This window comes from Ammodytes marinus (assembly GCF_949987685.1).
Source record: "Ammodytes marinus genome assembly, chromosome: 5".
Lineage (NCBI taxonomy): Eukaryota > Metazoa > Chordata > Actinopteri > Uranoscopiformes > Ammodytidae > Ammodytes > Ammodytes marinus.
The window spans coordinates 11,749,196-11,774,508 of record NC_137234.1 but is presented as its reverse complement, the minus strand read 5'-3'; the positions used below and the strand labels follow the sequence as shown (position 1 = coordinate 11,774,508).

Sequence of the window (25,313 nt, the reverse complement as noted above, 5' to 3'; positions counted from 1 at the left end):
AAATTAGCACCTAATTATAGGCTCCTCTCTGTGAAGAATGGTGCCGGTTGCCAGTGGTATGTGTCAGCAGCGCGTGGAGGCTGGGTTGGTTGACTCACTGTGGGGACCGAGGTCTGCAGACCATGCAAAGGGACACAGAAAAACATGCTAATAGGCCATGGAGGAGACAGGAGTGATGTCACACACACATGCGTGGGAACACACTAGTAAAAAGCTGATACTCCCTTTCCTTTCTGCTTGAATTGTCCCTCAGCAGGGTCTGCCCTCTTCCAGCCCCATGAGGATCCCACAACAGAAAACCACTTGTGTTCCATCTCCGATCCAATAGGATTAATTACACACACAATGGAAGCTGATGCCTCTGGTTTCTCTACGCTCCCCTGTGTATAAGATGGTGTAGTTAATTTTCACTGGGAACAATGGAGATTTCCTCTTGTAGTGTATTTGGACTTAGAGACGTAGATATGGAGGAGAGCTTGACTATGCTGCCATCTTGTGATTACAGCTGGACATGTAAATGAGAGTGCTTCATCAATGCGGTATTAATCAGCAGTGCTGAATTGATATAGAGGGCTATCATGAGACCCCGCAGATGTGAAGCTAAATGTTAGAAAAGCATGAAATCTAACAATCTACCATATACTGGTCAGATACTCAGCAGAGATCCTTGGTGATCAGGAGGAATTATAAGAAGGCTGCTCAGATGGAAGAGCCAGCAGTGGTCTGAAAATAGCTGCATGATGAAACTATGTAAATATGAAGAGAAAGAAATGCCTGTTGCTGTGCTAGTGGGGGGTCTGTCAGCATTGTGGGAATCAAATAAATTCAATCAGGTTTTGTCTGGAAAGTTAGCCATTCAATCTTTATTAGGTCTGCAAAGACTTACAAAAAAATATAGGTTAATATAACAAAACAAAGTCAATTTCTCATTCTTAAACCATACAAAACCATATCTTATCACACTTTAAAACGGTTGATTACTCCAACACCTCTCATCATTAAAATATTATGGCATTCGTTTACAACACAACAGATACGGAGGGAGAAATGTTATAGACCGAGCGAACAGATTCAACCAGAAATCCCTTAAGGGGGGGGGGGGGAGACTCGTAAACCACGCTGTTGCCTTTTGCGTCAGTCTAAAATGGGGATGCGTACTTGTAAAATGTAATTTCTGGAGTTAATACAAAAACTTTGGCACAATAGACATTCTGTCATCAAGAAGAAGAAAAACTGTAAGCAAATGTCCTTGCAGGTTTTTAGTGCATGTTGAGTATATTGTAATCCACTGAAGAGCAAAAAGAGTCGGGAAACGGAAAGAAGCACCGGGGAATCTTGATTGATGCGTTGACAAGAAACGAGGGCGGTGGATCAGTAGAGGGAGGAGAAGGGGACGGGGGGGAGGGCATTGGTGTCAGTTTATTTTTAGGGTACGGCCACATTGAAAGGGCTCCCGGGGATGTTGTCGTCGCCCCATTTTACGATGACGCTGTAGCTGCCCTTGTCCTTGACGGTGTAGGTGACGTTGTAGAGCTTGTTGCCCATGTGCTTGACATACACCTCCTCACAGGGAGCCTGGGGTCCATGCACGCCCACCATCAGCATGTTGGTACCTGGACAGAGCAGAGAGAGAGGGAGGGGCTTAATCATGGTGTTCAAAAGTTGCTGTGTGTGTGTGTGTGTGTGTGTGTGTGTGCGTGCGTGCGTGCGTGCGTGCGTGCGTGCGTGCGTGTGTGTGTGTGCGTGCGCGTGCGTGTGTGTCTGTGTGTTGGTTTGTAGCAGCCGAGCTAATCAAAATGTCAATACAACCAATGCATGCAATGATTATAAGGTAAGAGAGGTAGCTAGCAGAATAATTGTCTGATGCTTCATATCACCTCAGCGTTTTAGTGTCAGTCGTTTCAGCTCTTTGTATTGGTTTTAAGATCCACAACTTCACAGTTCTATTCACTCACATTCATTACCGTCCTTTCAGCAGCAGCAGGCTGTTATAAGCTCTGATATAATGACTGCCGCCTGCCCGCCCAGCACCAAATGCCAGACAAAGTTAGCGACTAGGGTTTTGAATATAGTGGAGCATTTAAGCTGCTAAAGAGCCAGATATTTCCCACAAGAGCAGGTGGAGAGACTTAAAGAGAACTAAAAGGAGAGTGAGTGAGTACTGGAATCAGTCAGCCAGAAACACAACTCCAAATGATTGCTTGCTTCTTTTTACTTTTATGTTATTTCAGCTCGATATGAGAACTGGCATTTGTTTTTCACCCTAACAACATTATCTCAGAGAGTGTCATCGATATTCTTCTAGCCTGTTGTGTCTGTAGAAACAATGTGTGTTTGATTTTTCCTTTCACTGAATGACTAAAAGGATGTGATCAGCTCACCTGCTTTGCCGCAGTCAACTGTAAAATTGTTTTTCTGTCCGACCAAAGCCTTGGCCAGCCCCGTTCCACGACACACCACCTTGCTGGCATCGGATGTCAGTTGTGTGGAGGTGGTGGAGGAAGAGGAGCTGTAGGCGCCGCCCACTTTGGACGTCTTGGTAACGGTTTCCACCAAGACAGAGGAGGTCTCGTGGAGGCTGTGTCCTCCTGAAAGCCGGGCGCCTGTAGGAGCAGGAGACAGCGAGAGAAAGAAAGAGAGGGGTTATCTAATGTCATCAAGGCTTAGTCCAGACATTACATAATACACTCAGTATCGACGAAGATATGAGTAAAGCAAACACGCCTCTGCTGCTTGTGAGGAGGGGTTGGCCTTATCTGAGTTACAGATAAGGCCAGGGAAGAAGGACTGGTGATTGAGTTCAAATAGGGACAATTTTCTAAAACCACTTTCAAATAAAGTGAACTTTCCCGACTCGTGGGAGTTATATTCATATTTTTTTCAAAGTATTTTTATCTTTTACTATTTAAAAGAAGGGATTTGTACGCACCAAGTAATGGCAGGAGGAATATATCAGCGTACAGTGCCAGGGAAAAAGGCAGCTTTTTATGTAAGATGTACTGGGAGCAGTTCGAAACGAAGATGACATAACATTTTCAGAGGAACATTTTGTTTCATAATCCAGACACTTTGTCATCCACAAGATCAGATGGGAAGAATGACTGGTCAAGCGAACCTGTGATTTTGGCTTTGAAAGGGCTGCCCACTATGTGCCCTGGCCCTCCGTATTTAATGGTGATGAGATAGTTGCCAGGCGCCATCGGTGTGTAGGTGATCTTGTAGCCCTCGGGACACTCCCGGCAATCCATCTTGACCTTGGACGGCCCGTCGATGTTGACGGATAGAGTGCCGGAGCCTGCGTTACAGGTGTTGACCACAAACTCCGATGCTGAACCTGGAAGACGGAAAAAAAAGATGAAAAGACTTATTGCTGAACATGATACACTAGGAAAACATGCAAAGTGATCAGAAAGTGTGGTACATATGTGTAGTGGTGATGATACCGACCTGTGGTTCCTCCCTGCAGTCCAGGGCCATGTGCCGTCACCAGGCCTGGGTCTCCGATCAGCCCCAGGTCTCCCACTCGCACGTTGAAGGGGCTTCCAGGAATGTGACATCCGTTGAACTTGACATCGATGGAGTGAACTCCATTCTCACGTGGAATGAAGCGGATGGCGTTCTTGTCTGCACACGACACAAGGGGGACCAATCACTGATCTGTTCACTCGTGCATGATGCTTACAGATATAAAAAATAAATAAAGTGAATTTACCGCTGTCGAGATCAGTGACGTAGCATTCCTCAGAAGAGCCGGAGGGGGTGTGGACTTTGGCGTCGACTACACCTCGAGCCCCGTTTCGCTGCACCATGAAAGATGCCTCTTGGTTTACCTTCAAGTCCTTCTCCTACAACAGAAAGGGAAGAATAAGATCAGAATGTCTCTCTGTGTGTGTGTGTGTGTGTGTGTGTGTGTGTGTGTGTGTGTGTGTGTGTGTGTGTGTGTGTGTGTGTGTGTGTGTGTGTGTGTGTGTCTTTGCACCAAGAGGGACAAAAAGTGTGTGACTCATGCCTGAACGAGAATAGATTGAGCGGTTGGGTGCGAGAGGCGGGAAAGGTCAGAGTTGACAGCGAGGCGTTTAGTGTTTTTTGCCCTTCAGGCAGACGGGCCATCCCACCAGACATAAGAGGAATAGCGTGACATTTTAAACATTGGTCTGATATTGCACTTCACCCAGGCTTCTGGTGCTAGAAAGCACTCTGAAGTGGCTTTTCAAGTGAACTCAAAATACTCGATTCCAGCATTGTTGGCAGTTGTGATAGAATCTGTAAAAGCAACTAAAACAACAAGCATCTGTGAAGCGAAGGGGGGTCCAATATATCTGGAGCTGTCACAGGTATCTTTAAAACAGTCTTTATCATCCTCTCACTCTTCTCTCGCTCGCTTTTATCTCAGACTAAAACACAGTCACGTAGACTCTCTGACTGCCCACACATAGCCACAGCTTGTGTTGCCCCGCATTTGCAAGGGACAGTTAATCCAGCCCTTCATCACCGGCCAGCATTTCTGTATTATAGTTGTGATGTGGATAATGCTCCAACACTGGCATTGAATTACACATCAAGGGCAAAAGTGCAATCAGACGGAAATATCTACAACCAGTCCTACATTATGTTGCTGTAATTATTCAGCCCTGATATTTTGTGACTGTGTGTGTGTGTGTGTGTGTGTGTGAGTGTGTGTGCTTGTGTGCCTGAGTGTGTGTGTGTGCGGGGGAGAAATTGTACCTGAAGGCTTGTGACAGTGAGCCTGCGAGCCTCGTCTGACAAGGTAGCGATGGGGACGATGAATGGGCTGTCAGGGATGTGCTCGTTGTTGAACTTGATTGACACCTCATAGTCACCTGGAGGGGAAGCAGACCGGTTATTTACGTTCAGCATCAAATGAACCCAGAGGAAGTATTGGAAGACTTACCGACAAGTTAAGCAGTTCAGAGACATAAAACGCTCCGATAAATGATAAAATCATTCAATCTAAACTCGCGGGGGTGACAAAAAGTTCTATACCTGGTTCTTTCACTATGTAGGAGACGCCACAGGAGCCATCCTTCCTGTCCTCAAAGGAGATTTCGGCCTTGCTGGGGCCCTCCACGGCGATTGACAGACCACCAGCACCTGCCTCTCTGGTCCAGATACTAAATTCAGCTACATAGGATAAAACAAAGCTTAATTACATGAAAGTTCATCTTTAATATCATGAAAGATTTTCAAAAGCATGTTTCGAATAGTATTTCCACTTCCACAGAGTTAAACGTTACCATGTGCTCCTGCCACGCCTCTCTCCAGGCCGGGGCCTCCTGCGCGGACCTTGTGTGGTCCTCCCTCCCCCATGGGCCCCACAGTGAACTGGAAGGGGCTGCCGGGGACGTGTTGGCCCCTGTACTTGACGTTGACAGTGTGTGGTCCCATCTCCTGAGGGATGAAGCGCACGCTGTATGTGCTACTCCCTCCGTCCACTAAGTCCGCATCGGCTGTCTTCCCACTGGGGCTGGTCACCTGGGCCGTCATGGCAACAGAGCCACTCTCTCCTGGATGAGGCAGAGCAGCACAGAAGGATGTGTTTAGATACAAGAGAGATATTTACTCAGGATATATAACAGATATTATTGGTGGGGGAAAAAATACTGTAATATGTATATCTCCTTTTAGTGGACAGTTCAAGCATTCAAGCTTTTTCCCAATTACACAAAGATTCATATTTCAAATTTAATGTGACAGCTTGCTGGCAATTTATCCAATATCCCACTTCTGGTGTTTGTGTTTGCTCCTTTTCCATCCATTTATTCATGTATCTTCTCAGTTATTTATATCATTTGTTTCACTCTCCTTTATCTTTAGTAAGACACAGAGGAGTCCAAAGTTATAAAAATGTTTTATGATGTCTATCTTTTCTGCTCTGCTTTTTGTATCCATTATTGGTTGCTTGTCTATGGACCCCATGGCCATGACTGTAGGTTAGGGGTGTAGGATGTGGGTATATGTTTCTTTGTCAATGCCATAAGAAAATAAAAGGCCATTTATATGTGTATGCTGTATGTTCCACACCTGCCTTCACTAAAAATGTAACAATCTCAATCACAAGAATTGGGTTAACGTCTGGAATCTCACCCTCAGGTCTGGCAGTGATGCCTGCGAAGCTGCTCAGGCTCTCTCTGCCCAGAAAGTCTCCAAACACATCTCTGAAGGGGCTCCCCGCTCCTCCTAACTGTGTGCTTTCCTCCACTCGTACCTCCCTCTTGGTCTCCCCACCGCGGATCTTGCTGATCTCTGTGCGCTCGGTGCGGGTGTATGTGTGGCTGCTGCGGGTGAACGTTCTGGTCAGCCTCTCCTGAGCCGAAACCATCTGGAACCAGTTTCCTACGGCGATAAATACAAATGTGAGTACAGAGCAGGTCCATCTATCTTGAGATGCTCGACCGCAGAACCTCTAAGCACTTCTGTCTGGTTTGCTCTACTCACCTGGGATCTTGAGGTTAAGGCCACATGTGCTGCCCACTGAGGCAATAGAAGAAGCCTGTCTCTTTCTAGTAATACTCTCCTTCATCCTTCCTTCTCCGGTCACCTTCACTGTGAAAGGACTTCCTAAAGGGCACAAACACATAAACAGTTATGCATACTGTACATACATATCTCTGTCATTTTACCATGTCAGGTGGTTTTGTATTTGTATGTTTTCCAGGTAAAAACCATTCTAACCTGGGATGTGCCTTTCAGCAAACTTGATGTTAACGGTGTAACTTCCGGGTTCTGTGGGACAGTATGTCACTCTGCACGTCCCGTCCTCAACATCCTCACAGTTGATATCCACTTTGCTCGGACCCTCAATTGACAATGCTAAACCTCCATAACCTAATGGGAGAAGAGAGGTAGAGTGAAGAATGTGTTGCCATTGTATTTTTTGGGCTGCAATAGAGGTGAAACATACACCGTCTCCAAAGCTCACCTGCATTCCTTGTATCCACAAAGAATTCGGCCATTTCGAAAGTGTGTGCCTCCACCAGGCCTTTACCGAAAGCCTTGACTCTGCTGGCCTCGCCGATCTCCGACTGGCCAACCATGATTTTGAAAGGGCTGTTGGCCACGTGCACGCCACTCTTTCTCACGCTCACTTCATGCTCGCCGACCTCCTTGGGGGTGAAAGAGATGCCTGTGAATGTAAAAAAAAGAAAGAAAATCATTAGGTGAATCCAAGTTCATCTTGTCTACGTTTTACTCTTCCTGTTATTATTGGGTAACTGTCAGGTGAATATCTCACCAAGGTGTCTGTTGGGCAGCTTCTTGAGCAGACAGGGCTCCTCGTTCCCTGATGGTGCTCTGATGCTGGCGGTCAGAGAGCTCAGATCAGTCTCTGCGATCTTGAGGGACACGTCAGCCGATGTGCCGACATTCAGCTGGGACGTCCTGGTTATCGCGTCATCCCCTTGACATAACAAAGAAAATGGTTTAGATGATTTGCAAATCTCCAAAAACCTGATTCTAAAAATTCACACAATAAAATACACATCAAAAGTAAATGAATAAGGAGAAATAATTGATGTCCTAACCTGTGATCTTAGCAGTAAAGGGACTGCCAGAGATGTGCTTGTTGTCAAACTTGACAATGACATTGTAGTCACCGGGAGCCAGGGGAAGGTAGGACACAGTGCAGGTGCCATCTTTGTTGTCCTTACAGGTGATCTCGGCCTTAGAGGGACCCTCCACTGCCAGTGACAGGCCACCTGAGAGGGAGAAGCAATGCCCATATTGTTACTTTTTTTTGCCGTGTGGTGATGAAAAGAGCTTGCAAAAGAGGTCAACTGTATAGCTGCATAAATATCAGTAGAGAAGCAATGTGTAGTACCTTCTCCTGCATTCTTTGTGACCACAGTGAAAGTAGCAGACTTGTTGACCATGCCGTAACTCAGACCTGGGCCATAAGCAGTCACCAGTCCGCTGTTCACAGCATCCACAAAGAACTGCAGAGGGCTTCCTATAGGCGAGAGAAGGATTACAGTAATGAGACTCTGAGAGCTGGGCATTGTCATATTAAAAACATAGCAATAATAAAGGTTATTTAAATAAAGACAACCACATATACTCCTTCAAAAATAACGTGTTTCTTACCTGGAATGTGGTTGCAGTCATATTTGATGTCCATCTCATGCAGACCTCTCTCTGTCGGCTGGTACTTGATTGTGATGGTGCCGTCCTTATTGTCGGTGATATGCGGACGGGCAGTTTTTCCTGAAGGCATTCGCACCTCACCTGGAAATGAGTTGACAGCGCTTTAGTTAAATGTCAGTGACCTAAAGGAGATGTTTTGTGGGTGATGGGTGTGTTGTTGTGTCTGTTTGTCAAACCTGTAATTTCCCCTTGCTGTGGCATGAAAGGGACGAGGAAGTTGACAGGACGGAAGAGTGGATCCACTGTATCGCGGGGAACGACCGGCTCATTTGTGGCCTGTCAATACAGAGCGAAGAGAAAATAGTTGGTTTCATCAGACTGAATGTCACAACAAAAAAAGTACAGCTTGCAAAAAAACACAGCAGCATTTTTTTTTAAATACTTGTTTACTTACCATCACTTGGAAGGGGCTCTTAGGGATGTTCTGTCCCCCAAAGCGGATGGTAATAACATATTTGCCGGGTTCAGGGGCCGTGTAGTAAATGTCAAAGGTCCCATCGCGATTCTCCACCACATCCATGTCCAATTCCATCCCCTGGGGCGTCTGCACCTTGCAGGTCACCTTGCCTTTTCCAGCAGCCTTGGCATCCACGGTGATAACTGTGTCCTCGGAGGTCTGCAGCTTCTGGAGGCTAGCTGTAACACCCACACAGAGGCAATGGGGTTATAGTATGAGCAGTTAAAGTGCATGTATTCGAAGATTTTCTAGCAACGTAGCACAGAAATAAAAAAACAAGGCCTTGGTTACTCACACACGCTATGTCCTCCAAGAGAAACTGTAAAGGAAAAAATGCAGGTTTTAATATGAATGTGTAATTGCTACAACTATGATACATTTCTTTTTACATGAATTTTTTCAGAAATATTATGGATCCACAGTAGTTTTTCTCACCTGTGAGGAGACATTTGCTTGCGTCTCCCGTGGGCAGGGACTGAATGCGGTATGGGGAGTAAGGGATCTCATCGCCGCCATATTTAATGGTGATAGTGTACGGGCCTGTGGAGTCAGGTACATAGGAGACGGTGTAGGTGCCGTCCCTGTTGTCCTGGATGGTTGCGTTCTTTGGTTTTCCCTCTGGATCCTGTTAATAAGCGATATGGATTAGTTTTAGAGCGTGGCTTATGGCTCAGAAATTATTAGGTAAAAAGGCCCAGTGAACCCACCAGAATCTGCACAGTGAGCAGTCCCTCTCCAGCATCACGAGCGTCGATAGTGAACTCCACTGGAAGACTCGCGGAGACACCTTTTGTGTCCAGGCCAGGGCCACTCGCGCGTACCTTACTGGCATCGTGCCCAGGCTGAGACATCACCTTGAATGGACTGAGGGAAAAAATAGAGAATGTCGAGTGTAATTAATGAAACCCAGCTCTAACAAAAGACAGTGGAAACAGAAAAGAAAATTATACCCAGCCAGAGAGCATACATTTTATTTAGACATATATGCACTGCCTGCCCTGATGTTGGTATTTTTATTTTTTTTCATTATTCATATACTCTACCTGTGTGGGACTTCCTGATCTGCATATTTGACAGCTACGGTGTAAGGGCCGTCCTGGGCTGGGGTGTAGTGAACCGTGTGGGTGCCATCTCCGTTGTTCTTCACGCCGACTGGCTCCACAGAACCTGAAAAACACCACCAACGTAATGTTATTTGACAGCTCAAGAGTGGGTAAGGTTCATGTTTGTTTTTTTCATAGTTAAACAGCGAGTCCTCACCTGATGGGCCGTATAGTTTGACATCCAGTTGGGCCTGTCCAGCCTGGGTACAGTCTACTGTGAAAGTCTGGGGAACATGGGCTCTCACTCCGGTGCCCAGACCTGCACCTGAGCACTTGACCTTGGTGGGGTCCACGGGGTCCTTCACTGGCACACGGAAGGGACTGCCGGGGATGGGGTGACCGCCGTAGTTAATGTTGACGTCGTAGTCTCCAGGAGTGAAGGGGATGTACTCCACACTGCAGCTGCCATCTTTGTTGTCCGTGCAGGATATCTTTGCCTCTGAGGCTCCCTCGATGGTCAGGCCCAGGCCTCCTGTACCAGCACCCCTGAAAAAGAAGCAACAACTTGTATATAGTTGATGTACAGTAAGTGCTTCATAAGTTTGTTCAGAGTTTTGAGAAAAACTGATGTTGAGATAATCGTCGTTAAAGATAGTTGCATAGGATGAATAAACAGACGCAAACAGACCAGGTTTATCTAAATAAACACCTCAATGTACATGTAGACCTTTTACTTAGACTAGTATGGAGGAAGCAAGATGGAAAAAATTCCAGTGCTTGATAAAACAGTGTGTCGCAAATTTCTCCTTTAAAAGTGAGCCAACAGTACCTGGTCTCCACAGTGAAGAAGTTAGGCTTGTTGGTGATTCCTCCCTCCAGACCTGGTCCAAAGGCACGGACCCGGGTGGGATCACATCCCTCCACCACAGACACTCTGAAGGGACTCTTGGGCACAGGGGCATCGTCATACACCACTTCAATCAGATGCATTCCTGCACACATACAGACACATCAGTATCAGAGTGTAGTAGTAGAACAGCAATATTGCCCTCAAAGCAAGAAAATATTTTCTACTTGTTTGTTTTTTAGTTACGGGACAGATAAAAAATTCCCTTTTAGGGAAATAAACATCTGTTTATCTATAAAAGACACCATCTTGAGTGCAGAAGATCTGGTGTACATACACGACACTACATCTGTTCCCTATTCATTATTCTGTTACAACATCTTTCTGACAGAGCCCTCTCAGTAGGCCTGTATGCCAGATTCCCAGCCACACTGCTATGATATTAGAGCATGTCTGCCAGTGAAGAAGTGCTCTGTGATCTCTTTGCTTTGCGTTATAGGTCTCTATTAATATCCCCTGTCATTCCCCCTGCTGTATAACTGTGTGCAGGCAGCCTTCAACACACATACCTGCCTGGTTAAGAGCTTCTGTTCCAGAGCACACTATTTATAAAACAAAGTCTGTCTGCCTCCCTGCTCTCTGGCCCTCACATCATTGCTCTACTGCATCATTCTGTATTTATACCCCTCTCGCTCTCATTCTTACTTTTCCCCCCTCTACTGCTTTATTCCCAAATGGCGCCCCAATATGAGCACCTGTTAGCGATATCCTCTTCCGTCTATGTCTTTCACACAGTCTGTCTAAGAAAAATCTTCTATCTGCTTGCAGTTTAGGTTTGTTATTGTTACACTTTTGTCATAGATACTTCAATATAGTTGTTCAACTCCTCTATACCTTCATGATCCTTTAACTGTGTGAACACTGTTAAATGTGTTAATGTGATGTTTTTCTCCTACCATCCTCGAACGCTGTGTACTCCACTCTGTAGGTGCCGTCTCCCTTGTCGGTCACGTAGGTCTCTGTGTTGCTGCCGGAGGGGTTGATGACGCGAACCTTCACGTGATTACCTCCTGCCTTTTTGAGGGCGCGGGCATCAACAATGAAGTGGGTTGTGACTTCTCTGAGGACACCTAGAAACAGAACAGCCCTTTGGGTGATTTGATGCTAACATAAAAACATGGGCAAGTAGACTCAGTCATGTTAAGACTTGAGGGATTTCTTTATTCTTGGTCTGGTTACCTCTGGGTTCCACTCCTGGCCCGTAGACCCCTACCCCGCTGGTATCCACCGAGGGCTCCACCTGCAGGGCCTTGGGAAACTGGGGAATCATCTGGCCACCGTACTTGATGGTGATGGTGTGTGTGCCATGGAAAGGTGGGGTGTACGTAACGGAGAAGGTCCCCTCTGAAGTTTTCTGAATGTGCACCTCGGCCTTAGCCCCGGTCTCAGACACAATCTCAATGGTGAGCTCGGCGTCTCCTGCTCTCGTGCAGTCCACGGTGAAGGTCGCTGATTCACCTGCCTTGGCCTTCTCCAGACCCGGCCCACTAGCCGTCACCTTAGCAGGGTCCAGTGGTGAGCGCACTGCAGCCTTGAAGGGGGAGCCAGGGATGTGCTGCTCAGCAAACAAGATGTTGATGGCGTACTCCCCTTGCTCTGTGGGCAGGTAGTACACCGAGCATGTGCCGTCACCGTTGTCCTGGCACTCGATCTTGGCCTCACAGGGACCCTCCACAGTCAGGCCCAGACCCCCTGCACCAGCTCCTTTTGTGTCAATGGTGAATGGAGCTGGTTTACCCACAATGCCTCCCTGCAGCCCTGGACCAAAGGCTCGCACCTGTGATGAATCAGACAAGTCGGTTTTTGAGACATTGAATTACAAATATGTATTAAAAACCATCAAAAATGCATTTCAGTCAGGAATACTTTAGTCAAAATAAAAGTTTATTTCAATTAGCAGAATACTTTGCAGTAATTATATTTGGCTAGAGCAGCTTAGGATGCTAGGGGCGTGACCTGGCTGTCAGCTGACGTGCAGAGATGACAGCCGCTTGACTCCGTACCCTGCCTGAACTAACGCTACGCTCCATATGTTTTATGACCCTCAAGTATAGTGAAAGTGAAGAAGCGCATGCAGTTTTCATGAACCATTACCTTTGAGGGATCAGCAGGCATCACTGCTTCAACCCCAAAGGGGCTTCCCATGACAGGGTTGCCGTCATAGCTGACATCAACCTTGTACTGCCCCTCCTCTGGGGGAATATACTTCACACCATGAGTGCCATTGGCTTTGTCTGATTCCAACTTGCATGGGATTGGTCGACCAGAGGGTGAGGTCATCTTCACACCCACATTGCCCAGACCACCAGCACCTTTTGTGTTAACTGTGAACTCTTGATCCTTTGCGACCTCCACTTCTGCAAGAAAGTTGAAGATGAAACACTTAAACCGTTGTGATTTTTTGCAACAATTTCAAAATGTGTCTGTGTTCGAGTTTGTTACTTACTGGTGTCCAATCCCTCCACTTTCACCTTTCCAATATCCAGAGGTGGTGCTACTGTGATGTGGAAGGGGCTCTTGGGGATGGGATCTCCTCCGTGCATGACTGAAATTGTCATGTTACCCTGAAAAAACACAAAAGAGGACAAATAAATATTGATTGATTTGAGGCATTATTGTGAATAATCTCTGTCAGCTATAAGGTAAATGGGCTTCAAAACAGAGGCCTACTATACCTGTTGAAGAGCTGTGTACTTGACAGTGTAGGAGTAATCGTGGTTATCGATGATCTCAAAGTCACGAACAGCCTCTCCAGTGCTCGATGCTGTAAAATGCACCTCAGGCTTGGCCTTGCCAGCTCCCTTTGTGTAGATGGTGAAGTGGGTTGGAGTGCCCACCTCCACTCCTGAAACACACACGTGTATCGTCAGTGCTACCAATCCTCGACAAATTAAAATAATAGTAGTGGGTGTTCGAAATGCAAATACATTATTTAGTGTGCTTGGTATTTCTACTAACTGTGTTTCTCTGTGTCAGTGGATCTCACCTGTCTTGTTGAGTCCAGGTCCCTCTGCTCTCACCTTGCCAGCATCATGGGAAGGATCCACTTTGACTTTGAATGGACTGATTGGAATTTCCTGACAAAGTCAATCATAAAACAAGTTAAAATATATACTCAAGATTAAATAACTAATAAATTATTCTACAAAACTCCTAATGACCCAATTCCCGAAGTCTCTCTTGCACTGTAAACTGTATTCTTACCTGGTCAGCAAACAGCACCATGATTGTGTAGCGGCCTGCACCGGGGGGAGTGTACTTGACAGTGAAGGTGTCATTGTCATTCTTGATGATGTCAAAGTCGATGTCTGCCTCGGCAGGGCCAACCACCCCCGGGGCACACTTGATTCCAATGCTGATGTCCCCTAATGGTGCATAGCAATGAGCACAGTTCATAAAGGTCATTCCAATGTAGATGATTTGATTAAATAGAAGAAGCTCCACTGCCTACAGCACATATGTATACATGTCAAATAGCTTTGTCGGCTAAACGGCACGGATTGACTTCTTCTGTTCGTTAGGTGCTTTATATTTTTCAACATTCGCATGACGAAGCAGTGGTATCAACAGGAGGCAACTGAACTCAGAAGTGCTCTTGTGACCACCTTCACCGTCTCTTCACACATGCTCACCTTGACCAGCCTCGCCACAGTCCACGGTGAAGTACGTTGGCTCGTTAGCCTTGAGCCCCGTCTTCTCCACTCCAGGCCCATAGACCTTGACTTTGTCTGGATGACAACCCTCTCCAACCAGCACCTAATGAATTCACAGTGCACAGTACACAGTCAGAGGCAATTAGCTCAAGTACAACTGCTGCAGTTCTCCTACTTTGTCTATATTTGGTGGAGTATCCTCACATTAACCTGACATAACTGTAAGTGCAGCAAGATGTGTGTGTGTGTGTGTGTGTGTGTGTGTGTGTGTGTGTGTGTGTGTGTGTGTGTGTGTGTGTGTGTGTGTGTGTGTGTGTGTGTGTGTGTGTGTGTGTGTGTGTGTGTGTGTGTGTGTGTGTGTGTGTGTGTGTGTGTGTGTGTGTGTGTGTGTGTGTGTGTGTGTGTGTGTGTAAGCAGTGTGCTATGACATGTGTCTTACCCTGAATGGACTGTTGGGCACGTTGACCTCTCCCCAGGTGATGATGATGGTGTGTTTAATGGACTTGAGTGGGGTGTACACACACAGAAATGTGCCGTCTCCCTTGTCAGTGATCTGGATGTTGATGGCGCAGCCCTCAGCGTCCTTAGTGAATACAACATAATGTTAGCTCTGGTCTGTACATCCACATGCAATATAAATGATGTGTTGAATAAATAAACATGGCAGTGCATTACGTACCTGTGCATAGATCTTGAGCTCACCCTTCCCAGCCATTCGGGCATCAATGGTGAATTCAGTTTGTTTGTTTATAATGACGCCAGTTGGCTGCAGGCCTGGTCCAGAGGCTTTCACCTGCAACATTGTCTTTGTTTTAATGTATGTTGTTTGGAATATGATTCCGAAACAGGTCAACAACTTAACACATATGGTACATAATTCAGTGAGCGGGAATTACCTTCTCAGGGAAGACGTCATTGGCTGCAGGAAGGATGTGGGCCATGAAGGGACTGTCCTTGATGTCCTCGTCATCACAGATAACATGGACCGCATAGTCACCTGCCTCAGTGGGCCAATAGCGAACATCGCATGAGCCATCGCCCTTATCATCACACTCAATTTTAGCCTGTGATGGCCCTTCGATGGAGAAGCCTGAACATCCGAAGAATTAAAATTGTCAGAATTCACATTCAGAAAAAATAATAATGAGAAAGATCTTCAAATTCTATTCTACAGAATGAGCATCACTTGCAAACAGCTCACCCAGAGTTCCAACTTCAGTGCCGATGGCCTCCACCACAAAGTCAGCAGACTTTCCTACCATGCCAGTCTTTAGACCCGGACCCCAGGCCCTCACCTTCTGAAAACCTGCCTCTGCACTCACCTCCACTTCGAAGGGGCTGCAGCATACAAGAATACACAATGTTACCCAGTGGACATATGAATGTGCATTTCTAATGAATGGCTAAAGGCAGCAATAGGATCCTACCTGCGTGCGATGGGCTGGCCTCCCCAGCTGATGCTGACCGTGTATTTACCAGGCTTAAGTGGGAAATATTCACAGTCATACACACCATTTCCTGCATCTTGCACTTTCACTTGCTCCTCTGCTCCAGCTGAGGATGAATAATGCAGTCAATATGGATTCTTATCAAGTCCAAGGAACATTTTATGCATTTCGTTTAGTGTTTTATCATATGCCAATGTGAATGCCACCCTTCAGACGAAACCACAAACATTATTTCTAAAAATTCAGGAGCACGGGATGAGGAGCAAAGCAGAGAAGACAAAGTCTGTCTGACTCACTTGGTCCTTTGACTGAGACGCTCAGCGATCCGCTGCCAGCTCCCTTGGTGAAAACTTTGAAGTCTGCAACCTCCTTTACTCTCACACCTTTGGGCTGAAGGCCTCTTCCTGTAGCTTTGCAGGCATTTGGGTTTATGGCTGAAAGGAATAACAATAAGTGTTAAGGAGAAATATTTAGCAAAGCAAAAAAAGGTAGCCGAAGAGTAGCCAGCAGTTGGCAGCGATGTTAGTAGCAAATACATTAAAATATCCAACTCATGTGGGATTCTTTAAAAGTTGACAGACAGAACCTGTAAATGCAAATGATGCTTTTTGCAGAACATAAATCAAAAAATGCAGAATGCTGAAAGGGATATTGAGGCATTTGACGGCATCGAGGGAGCTTCTGACAACATTTCAATCACTCTGAAAGGTTGATTGCAGGCTTGGACGTCATTGGCTAGCCCGCTGACGCACATTTGGATGTGACAAAAACAAACAATGTCGACAGCACAAGCAAATATATGTCACAGAAAAGAACGAAGTACGCAGAAATGGGACAATCTGTGAACTATTTGTTCAACATTGCGTCTCATCTCTCTCTCAGAACATCACAAGACCATCATTCAGGTTGCAGGATGCATGAAGATAGAGCAGGCATCGAGCCGCGGCGCCGTAATATAGTCAAAGCATAGAGGGGCGTCTGCAGGGCGCAGCGTAAGGAAAGGTTTCAGGAGATCTATAGCTGAGCAAAGAGCACAGGCTTCTCCCAGCAGATCATACTAACTTGGGCGGCCAGGTTTCGAGGGGGGAACCCCCTTTCCACCCTTCACTCCGGGAGGGGTGACCACTGACTGAGGGACTATCTGCAGTGGGGCTCCCGGGGGAGGAGCAACGCGCGGAGCTAGAAATGACAGATAGGAAAGGTTATGCTCTATACTGGGCTGGCTGTTCCCAGGGAAAATAACCATGACTCTAGATTGTGACGGATAGCTCACCCCTGACACTAACGGCACGCTAAGAAATCAGATTTGCCTGACAGTAATTTGTTACCCTAGACAGATGGCTCACCCTCTGCGATGTTGACAGTGAAAGGGCTCCTGGGGATCTCCTGGCCCGCAAACAGGATGTGGATGGCGTGAGGCCCTTCTACTACAGGACGATAGGTGCAACGGAAAACACTGTCCCCCTTGTTCTCCAGGATGAGCTCCACCGTGTCCTTTTTGCCCTGAGGATCCACAATGACCACACTGATGTCGCCATTGCCAGCACCTGAGAGTGACAGAAAGAATGATCAGTTAGTATCACAGGTCTGAGTCGGCACTGTGGCTATAGTCGCTCAAGATGAAATCCTAGTGATTCTTTTTTTTGATTTTCAGACTTTTGTCATATCGCATTCCTTTTGAGTACATGACGGTGTGCAAAGTGGTTAAATATTCAACACTTGCCAGCTGTGTAGATGTCAAAGTAGGTGGGCTTGTTAGCGACATTTCCAGTGGCCTCCAGACCTGGCCCCCTGGCATGGACCTTGTTGGGGTCGCCCAGGTCCTTTGCTACATTCACTGTGTAGGGGCTCTTGTCAATGTCCTGGCCAGCAAAGAGAACTTTCACCTAAGAAGAAAAAGAAGAAAAATTAAAGGCGCCCTTTAAAATAGAATAGTTGGTGCAGAGTGATGTGTGGACGCAAGTAGGAGGTAATCAACACTTTTCAATTGCAGTTTGGTCTTACCTTGTGAACACCCTCAACTTTAGGCACATAGGTGACAGTGTAGGTTCCTTTTCTGTCTCTAATGGGTTTAACCTTGGCCTGGAGAATGATGAAAAGACAAAGGGAAGATCAAAGATTAGATGCTACTATACACAAACCTTTTTAAACTCAGCAGGATTACCTATATTAAGTCTGTTATAGTCAGATATAACTTGCCTCCTCTTTGTGTCCCTCGGGATCCTCCACATAGACCAGAACCTCACCACTACCTGCCTCCAGAGTCTCCACAGTGAACACAGCCGGCTGCAGCACCTTGTTGCCATGGGGCTCGATACCTGTGATGTAAACACAGAGGCACAGCAGCGTGAGGTGATAATATATTCACAATGGCAATGCAACATCCTCAGCAAACATGCAACACAGGCAACAACACAACCAAACATAGCCACATCTCTGATTTGATATTCAAGACTTAGAATGTGAACAGTTTAAATTATACATTCACAATTTTTCATATGGACTTTTGTGGACTTGTTGCAAGTGTTACTACCCACCAGGTCCATAGGCTTTTGCCTTGTCGGGGAAAAGCTGTTTGGCCTTGAGAGGAGCTCCGGGCTTCAGCTTTGCCTTGGGGAACTGAGACAGGTAGGTCATCACGGAGTGCTCATCTACATCTGGGTCCACAATCTCCTCGGGGGCAATCACCTACAGCACAGAAAGGCCGACAGCACAACAGGGGTTAATGTAGTGTGAGAATAAGTGGATGAACTTTAATTTAATTTGAAAACTGCAGTCAACATAAAGGGTCATTTTCAGTTCATATGCAGCTGCCTGCACCAACCAAAATCCCACCACAGCTTAATTAATGTTTAAATGAATTGACTGTATTATCAATTGTAAGAAGGGTATGATTGACTCTTTATACAATGTTCCCATATTAACATGGGATTTAACAAGTATTAACATACATTTATCCCCCCTCCTCCTCTAACTCCTCTCTCCCTTCCAGCACTTGTTTGCCTGTCTATCACACAGTGGCACAAAGCCACGCTCCACACTGGTTATATTTAACCCCAGGACAGAACGGTTAGGGATTGTTGCCCTCAATAAGCCAGCCAGGGGGATTTATCCTAAGCCAGACCTCTCCCACATCTTCTTAACTTCACCACACAGAAAGCCAGCCCCCATGTCTGCTAAAGGCATGACATACCCCCCAGGCTACCTCGCCCAATGCTAAGCCACATGGAGAATAGCTAACCCCGTGTCTAAGACCAGCAAGTAAAAACAAACCTGCATAGGGCACAATACAAAAGCACTCTTGCTCTGTTCACGCTGTCACTCTGATGAGCGCAGGCATATTTAACACCTTTATTTTAATGGCTAGCCCGGAAGATGCTTAGAAAGCTCACACCTCCATAAAATTCAGGGAATCTACTTAAAACAACTCCTACAAACTCCCTTCCCGAGAACTGCAATAAAGTCAAATTGAAACAATAGAAGTGAGCTGGGTAATAAATATTTCATGACACCCTGCAGCATGATATCCCTAGAAGAACACTACACTCCGAATCAGTATGCACAGTACTGCCTTTCTTTCACTGAAGTGTTGCCTCACTGCTGTATGCTGCTGCTAACTCCTGCTAAGTCCATCCACTGAGTATAAGAAGCTATGTTGACGATTTCGAAACGGAAAAGACACCTGCTTTTGTTTGTTGTGTTGTCTTAGGAGATTAACGTTGCCGCTCTGATACTCGGCTGAGCTAAACCAAACTGAAAAGGCATTTCTCTCTCATTCATCTTACCTGAGGCACACCCAACCAGTCGTCCGCCTGTTGCATAGCTTCCCTGGCATTCTCCACAGGCTGGCTTGGGTCCCACTCGGCCCAATCAGGACACAAACCTAACAGAATGCAAAACAAAAAAGTGGTTATTAGTCAATACTGCACATAACTAAATCATTCAAAGCTTACTCTGTGGTTGCTATAATAAGACCACTTGGGAGGTCACTGCTATCAGTCTAACACCTCCAACTACAACACCGCATGACCTTACCCTCACTGCTCTGCTCCTCTATATTCACTGTGTGTGACAATGGAGGTCTTTTTTTGAAGTCTCGAAAAGAAACAACCCCGACACGCTTTCACAGTGGCTAAAGCTAGCTTCCTCCCTGCTGTTAATGCCTAAATTGGATTATGGTTGGCGATAGAGTGGACACTCTCTCTGAAGGCCTTCACAGAAACACCATACAATCTAATTAATATAGACCCAGGAACACAGTATTAACAGGCCTGGGTTTATATGCATCTGCAAGTAAGGAGTGTGCAGTGACAGTGTCCTACAGCAAATCCTGTTGCCAAGCTGTTGGTTGCGAGGCACCTAGGTGGGCGTTGTACTGTATGCAACATCACTGTAATACAGAGGAAGGCAGACGTATGCTATAGTTGAATAAGACCGTGCTAGATATAATCATAGAATTTGTCACTTTCTTCCTGTCAAGCAGAATAATGTTTTCTTGCTGGTTGGGCCGATTCACTTTTTCTGAACCTTTGTTTCTGAAATATAAGGAGATTTTTTTGAGTTTGAGTAAAGGGCTGGTTTTGTCTGTAACCCTGCTGTTTGGTATTAGCTGATGATACACCAGAACCTTGTATGGTCAGTGTTGCAGCACAATGTTTGAAAGATGCGTCTCCCTCAGATCAATGGCTCATGTAAACACAGTTAAACACTCCTCTTTCTACTCTTCCACCTTTTACTCTGTGAAGCGCAGCTAGGATAGGACTTGACTTGCTAATGTTCAATGTTTTGGAGGTAGAAGCCCAAACTGGCACGGGCCCAAACTGTGGCCTTGCGACCCTTGGATCCATGGCTTATAGGCACTTCCCTGTGACAGATCACTCTGTGTTTTGATGCAGAGCCAAGCATACCCCTCCACAGAAGAGGAGGAATGGTGCCCAAATTTGGGGGTGTTGTGTAGCAGTGTGCCTATAAAAACCAAAGCCAGGCTTGGGCCTCAGAGTTCAAAACAGTGAGAACAAAAGCTTCAGTCATTGTAGGGCAGCTGGCAGGGACGTCCTCCAGTCATCAGCAACCCTTTTACACCCCACTGACACACCTGGTCTCCAGAGACAGGTTATACAAGCTGACAACTGAATCAGATTCTGAGTGTGTGTTTGTGTGTGTGCTCCAGAATGTGTGAGAGATATACATCACTCATTTCTATATGACACATTCTCCTGAGAAGCTGATACTGTTTCAGATACTTTGACTGACACATGCTTGACCCCGAGCTCCATAGCAACTAAGGAAACCCACTACACACAACAAGCCTTTGAAGAGGCACCGTGGGTATGCTGACTCGGCACTTTGTCCGCCCCGGGATGTACATTTGGCCGATGCCTCTACATGTTACTTACCAGGGGCACAGTTGTCGACAAGCGCTCCCAGGGCTTTGCCGTCACGCCAGTCACGGTTGAAGTTGTTGATGGGCAGCTGGGGCACCTTGTTCTGAATCCAGCCCAGCAGGCGCTGTTTGGGGGTCAGCTTCTTAGCCTCCTCGTCATCCTCGTCGTCCCACATGGGCATGGAGATGGAGTAGTGGAGAATGAGAGTCCAGATCAGACCCAGGATCAGCTTCAGATTCCCATCCACGATGGCTTTGCTATCTGTAGTTGGACCATAAAGAAAACAGTGTTCATGAGGATTTGTAACTTTCAAAAAGTTCACATTATACAAAGTACCATACAGTATATGGTTCTACACTGGTTAACTGTGTCTCCAAGCTGTGAATTGTGGAATCTTTCAAAAAAATCAGTTGACATTCTGATATAGTAAGCCCAATCAAGAAACCTAAAGTAAAAGAAATCAAGATCTGTACATAAGTGTGTTGTATCAAAATAGTCGCTCATTGCTGTTCTGCAGGGGGTGACCAGGCTATTCTGAGTATAAATATAAACAATGATGAGTGACTGCTGAGGAGACAAGAATCTAATGCTCCTCGCTGTGTCCCCCGATCCCCCTTTCCCTCAGACAGCTGTCTGGCTGAAGACCCCTGACAATCTGTCATCCAGTCACAATGCTACTCCGAAGACAGTGACAGCTGAGGATATGTGGAAGTGGATCCCCCCTCTCTCTCTCTCTCTCTCTCTCTCTCTCTCTCTCTCTCTCTCTCTCTCTCTCTCTCTCTCTCTCTGCATAAATACCACTTGGATTTCAATTACCTCGGAAACTTGTAGCGCCAGAGTGTGATAAATCAAATAGGTGGAGATTAGATGTATTGACAGTGAGCAAGCGGCTCATTTCCTGATGTTCTCAGAGGAAGAGTTTGTCAAGTAAGCCATTTTAGAAATCCCCTGTTTAGAAGTTTGGGCCATTTAAGCCGAAGAACCTCCGGAGAGGGCGAGGCTTCATGAACTATTCTTGAGTGATACACTTCAGTTAATTCAGTAAGACTGCAATAACAGAGCGACTTTGATGTTGTCAGTTGTTTACCACGAGACTGTTTTATCGAGACTATTAATGTTTTAATAGCTCAGTGTCTTCTATCAGAACAGAAGGGTAACGTTTGATGTGTCTGTCACCGATTGACTGACACAGGCAGGTGGCACAATCTGGGCACAGTGTGGTTTTGCTGTGTCCGGCTTTAAGGACAACTGTGGGGCCAAAGAAACATCCATCACATGGTATCTAGTTACGCACTAGACTGTGACACATGTGCAACACAAGCCTGCGCAGACTTTTTTTTTGTGTCTTTGGGTCACTGTGATGAGAGACTGAGGCATTGATCTAAAGTGGGGCTGCGTTTTCCCACTAGAGCTGAGCTAGTAGACTTCTATTATCACGGCCTGTTTCTGTCCAAACTGTCTGACCTAGTGTGCGCCCAATACAGATGCGACGACAGTGCAGCCAGACACCGACACACACAAACTAAACATATTAAGTCCGAGACACAAACTATCCTGGGCACACACTTACTCAGTGTGGACTTTGAGGTTACAGCTGGGATTGCGTCCTTTGCCCTCCTGTGATGGGCCAATGGGATTTAAACCTGCCATGGAGAGTTTCCCCCCAGTATTATCACACACACTCGAACGCGCTCACTGTATATCCAAGTGGACACATTGCGGCCTTCACAGTCCAGCGGCCAAAGCCTCAGCCATGCCGGGAATTTCACTCAACTGTGTGGCAGGGTCATTAGTCACCAAAACAGTAAAATACTCTGTCAGAATTTTAATAACTTCTCTACTGAATGAATTGTGGGGTTGTCTACAAGGTGTATAATTAAGCCATAACTCCCCCCCCCCCCCATTTCAATATCTGTGCTTTTCATATTAGGCCACTAGTTTCTCCTCAGTTATTATTAATAAATATTTCTAAGTGGTGGCATTCTATTCACCCTGGTAGACTCACACTGTGGATGTGACACATAGCCGAAACAATTTATTGCAACTTCGGCTATTTGGTCCACGGTCGGATCTCCAAATCTCTCTGGAGTTAATCTTCACCTCACAGGAGTCGCTGATGGCTCCGGACAGCAAGTGGCTGTCAACAAGTGGAGTCCTTCTGACCCCTGACCTGATAGAGATGAGTGTGTGTTTGTGGCTATGAGTAACACTGCTGCCCACAGGTATAAATAGTCTCATTCTCATTAGCACAGTCCTAGTGCATTTTACAGCCTATTTAGTTTACCACATTGCTGCAGCGTGAGTAAGCTTAAGCATACTATGGGGCCAACCAGGCCTTTGCCCAGGCACCAGTTGATTACCTCAGTGGCACCTATGCAGTAACTTCCCAATAAGCCGTTAACCCCAGCTCGATGCTGCTTTCCAGAGGCCTGTGAAAGCCATGTCTCACTGCTGGCTGACACCCGGGGCTGATAACATACCAACAGAGCGGCTACAGAATGTGTATGTGTTTGAGAAGATATGGCAGACTTGCCTGACAGCAGTGCATCCAGGAACACACTGTCACTGTCAAACCCTTTTTAATACTTGTTCCTATCTAATAATAGCCTGGCAACTTTCTGTACTTGCATTATTATGACTTGTGAATTGTTTCCATTTGAGGAACCCATTACATGCAACTTACCAATTGAGACCAGTTTGATATGCTCCCTGTCCAGGAACTCTAGTGCCACAGATACATTTTCCAGTTTCATCTGGCGGAAGTTGGGTCTGGTGTGATACTTTCTGTACATTTTCTTCTGGCTCAAAACCTCCAGGAGTGAAATCAGCTTCAGGCCGTCAGTGAATTCCCTCTGCAGGTCGGTGATGGTCTTGTTGACGCACTTGAGGTGCTCGTTGCACCACCTGGTGAAGGTGTTCTGCTGGATCTTCTTCCATGGCGCGTCCTCGGCCAGGTCCTTCTCCGTGGCTGGCATCTCTTCGTCCTCCTCGTCCCCGAAATCTGTGCCCTGGTAGTACTGTGGAGGCAGCTGCTCGTCGCTGTAGTTGTTGCTCATCATGATGGCTTTTTCCGTGTCCACTTTTATACCTCGGTGACACTTGCTCGGCAGCGCAGAAAAACTTTTAGCAAGTCGGTGGCAAGCGCGCTCTCGCGGAGGAAAGTTCAGACTTTGGAGGAGGTCAAAAAGCAGCCTAGGGATTTTTCGGATGTACTTGCGAAGAAACCGCTTGTGTCAGGACAGTGATGGATTGAATGATCCGATTTAAAAATGTGCAAGGCAGCTGGTCGTCCGCTTTCTCTTTTTTTCAATTGGCACCCTCTTGACAAAGTCGATCCTCTGATAGAAAAATGTCTCTTTTTGAAGAATGAAGTTTCGTGTGGCAGGTGAGCTGGAACAGCAGCACTTGTAGCCTAGTCGTTTACTCTTCTGAGCGTGTTTAACTTGAATGCTGAGGAGAGGAAAAGAGTTGGTATATAAAGGACGCGTATAGGACCACGTCACTCAGCCTCTGTGATCATAGTCTATTTGTTAATCCATAAGAGTAAGAGGAGTCGGGGTCGGTTTACGGGGAGGATGGGACAGTGATTGGTCAGACCCCAGGCAGCGCAACAGTTGCGGCATAGCTCCTTATTTTTAGGCGCTCCTATTTGGGAGGCTGGGGGGCTGGGACTCTTGACGATTGTTGCGAATGTGTGTGTCATGCGCAGGGTCCAAGTGGCTGAACAATTGAGCTAAGAAAAGAAAGTGAGAGGTGCAGTGAGTGCCTCTGTCACAACAAATTGTCTTTTTACCAAGGAAAAATTGACCAAATAAAAGAAAGGAGGAAAAAGTCTATCTATGAGGCCTTGGATAGATACGATTTAAAGGGTGAGGTCACCCTGGTACAGATGAAGCAACTGCATTACGTTTGTCTCACAGCAATCTGCCACTGCTGAGCGAAATGCATTTCTAGACAAGCAAAGGTCAATGCAAGCTCAGGGAGGTTATGGGATACTAAAGCCAAACATTTGATATGCAGTTAATTAATGTTTCAGCACCATCAAGCAAACCACAGAGATGAAATGTATTGTATGAGATGTGTTTTGTCATGTCACCACCAACAACAAGAAGTGACATTTACTGCCTTTCAACTCACTAAATGAAACAGTTTTATAGCCCAATTTCCACATTTACAACGGCCTTTCTGTGAATTGAATGTCCAGGCCACATAAGAATTGGTGTTGTTTTTGACATAGCAAAAAAGAAAAAACTGACTTCTT

At 46.1% G+C, this 25,313-nt stretch overlaps 1 protein-coding gene across 1 annotated transcript; it reads right to left on the bottom strand.

The window, feature by feature from the left end:
* Window positions 1–864: 864 nt before the first annotated feature.
* LOC307250658 (filamin-C-like) lies at window positions 865–24,464 on the bottom strand. Its single transcript, XM_080027792.1, has 46 exons — window positions 23,736–24,464; window positions 21,065–21,313; window positions 19,454–19,551; window positions 18,206–18,356; window positions 17,868–17,986; window positions 17,673–17,750; window positions 17,392–17,554; window positions 17,015–17,215; window positions 15,965–16,102; window positions 15,648–15,774; window positions 15,422–15,558; window positions 15,117–15,310; window positions 14,900–15,013; window positions 14,660–14,803; window positions 14,200–14,323; window positions 13,772–13,932; window positions 13,554–13,644; window positions 13,243–13,412; window positions 13,014–13,131; window positions 12,662–12,924; window positions 11,747–12,344; window positions 11,464–11,637; window positions 10,490–10,652; window positions 9,878–10,206; window positions 9,661–9,784; window positions 9,325–9,481; window positions 9,053–9,242; window positions 8,913–8,936; window positions 8,555–8,796; window positions 8,337–8,436; window positions 8,101–8,241; window positions 7,838–7,966; window positions 7,542–7,715; window positions 7,253–7,417; window positions 6,941–7,144; window positions 6,694–6,846; window positions 6,457–6,579; window positions 6,106–6,354; window positions 5,256–5,525; window positions 5,005–5,142; window positions 4,726–4,841; window positions 3,713–3,845; window positions 3,448–3,624; window positions 3,116–3,334; window positions 2,382–2,603; window positions 865–1,613 (listed from the first exon to the last, which is right to left on the bottom strand). Exons 1-46 carry the CDS (start codon window positions 24,109–24,111, stop codon window positions 1,426–1,428), a joined length of 8,118 nt encoding a protein of 2,705 aa, XP_079883918.1. The 5' UTR covers window positions 24,112–24,464; the 3' UTR covers window positions 865–1,425.
* Window positions 24,465–25,313: the final 849 nt, after the last annotated feature.

Bases quoted from the DNA above. Each gene is read 5' to 3' on its own strand.
- LOC307250658 (XM_080027792.1), bottom strand. From the start codon at position 24,111: ATGATGAGCAACAACTACAGCGACGAGCAGCTGCCTCCACAGTACTAC. The intron at 19,552-21,064 runs GTAAGTAACATG...GCATTCTGTTAG, and splicing joins TGTCGACAACTGTGCCCCTG to GTTTGTGTCCTGATTGGGCC. The intron at 12,345-12,661 runs GTAATGGTTCAT...GATTCATCACAG, and splicing joins TGCCTGCTGATCCCTCAAAG to GTGCGAGCCTTTGGTCCAGG.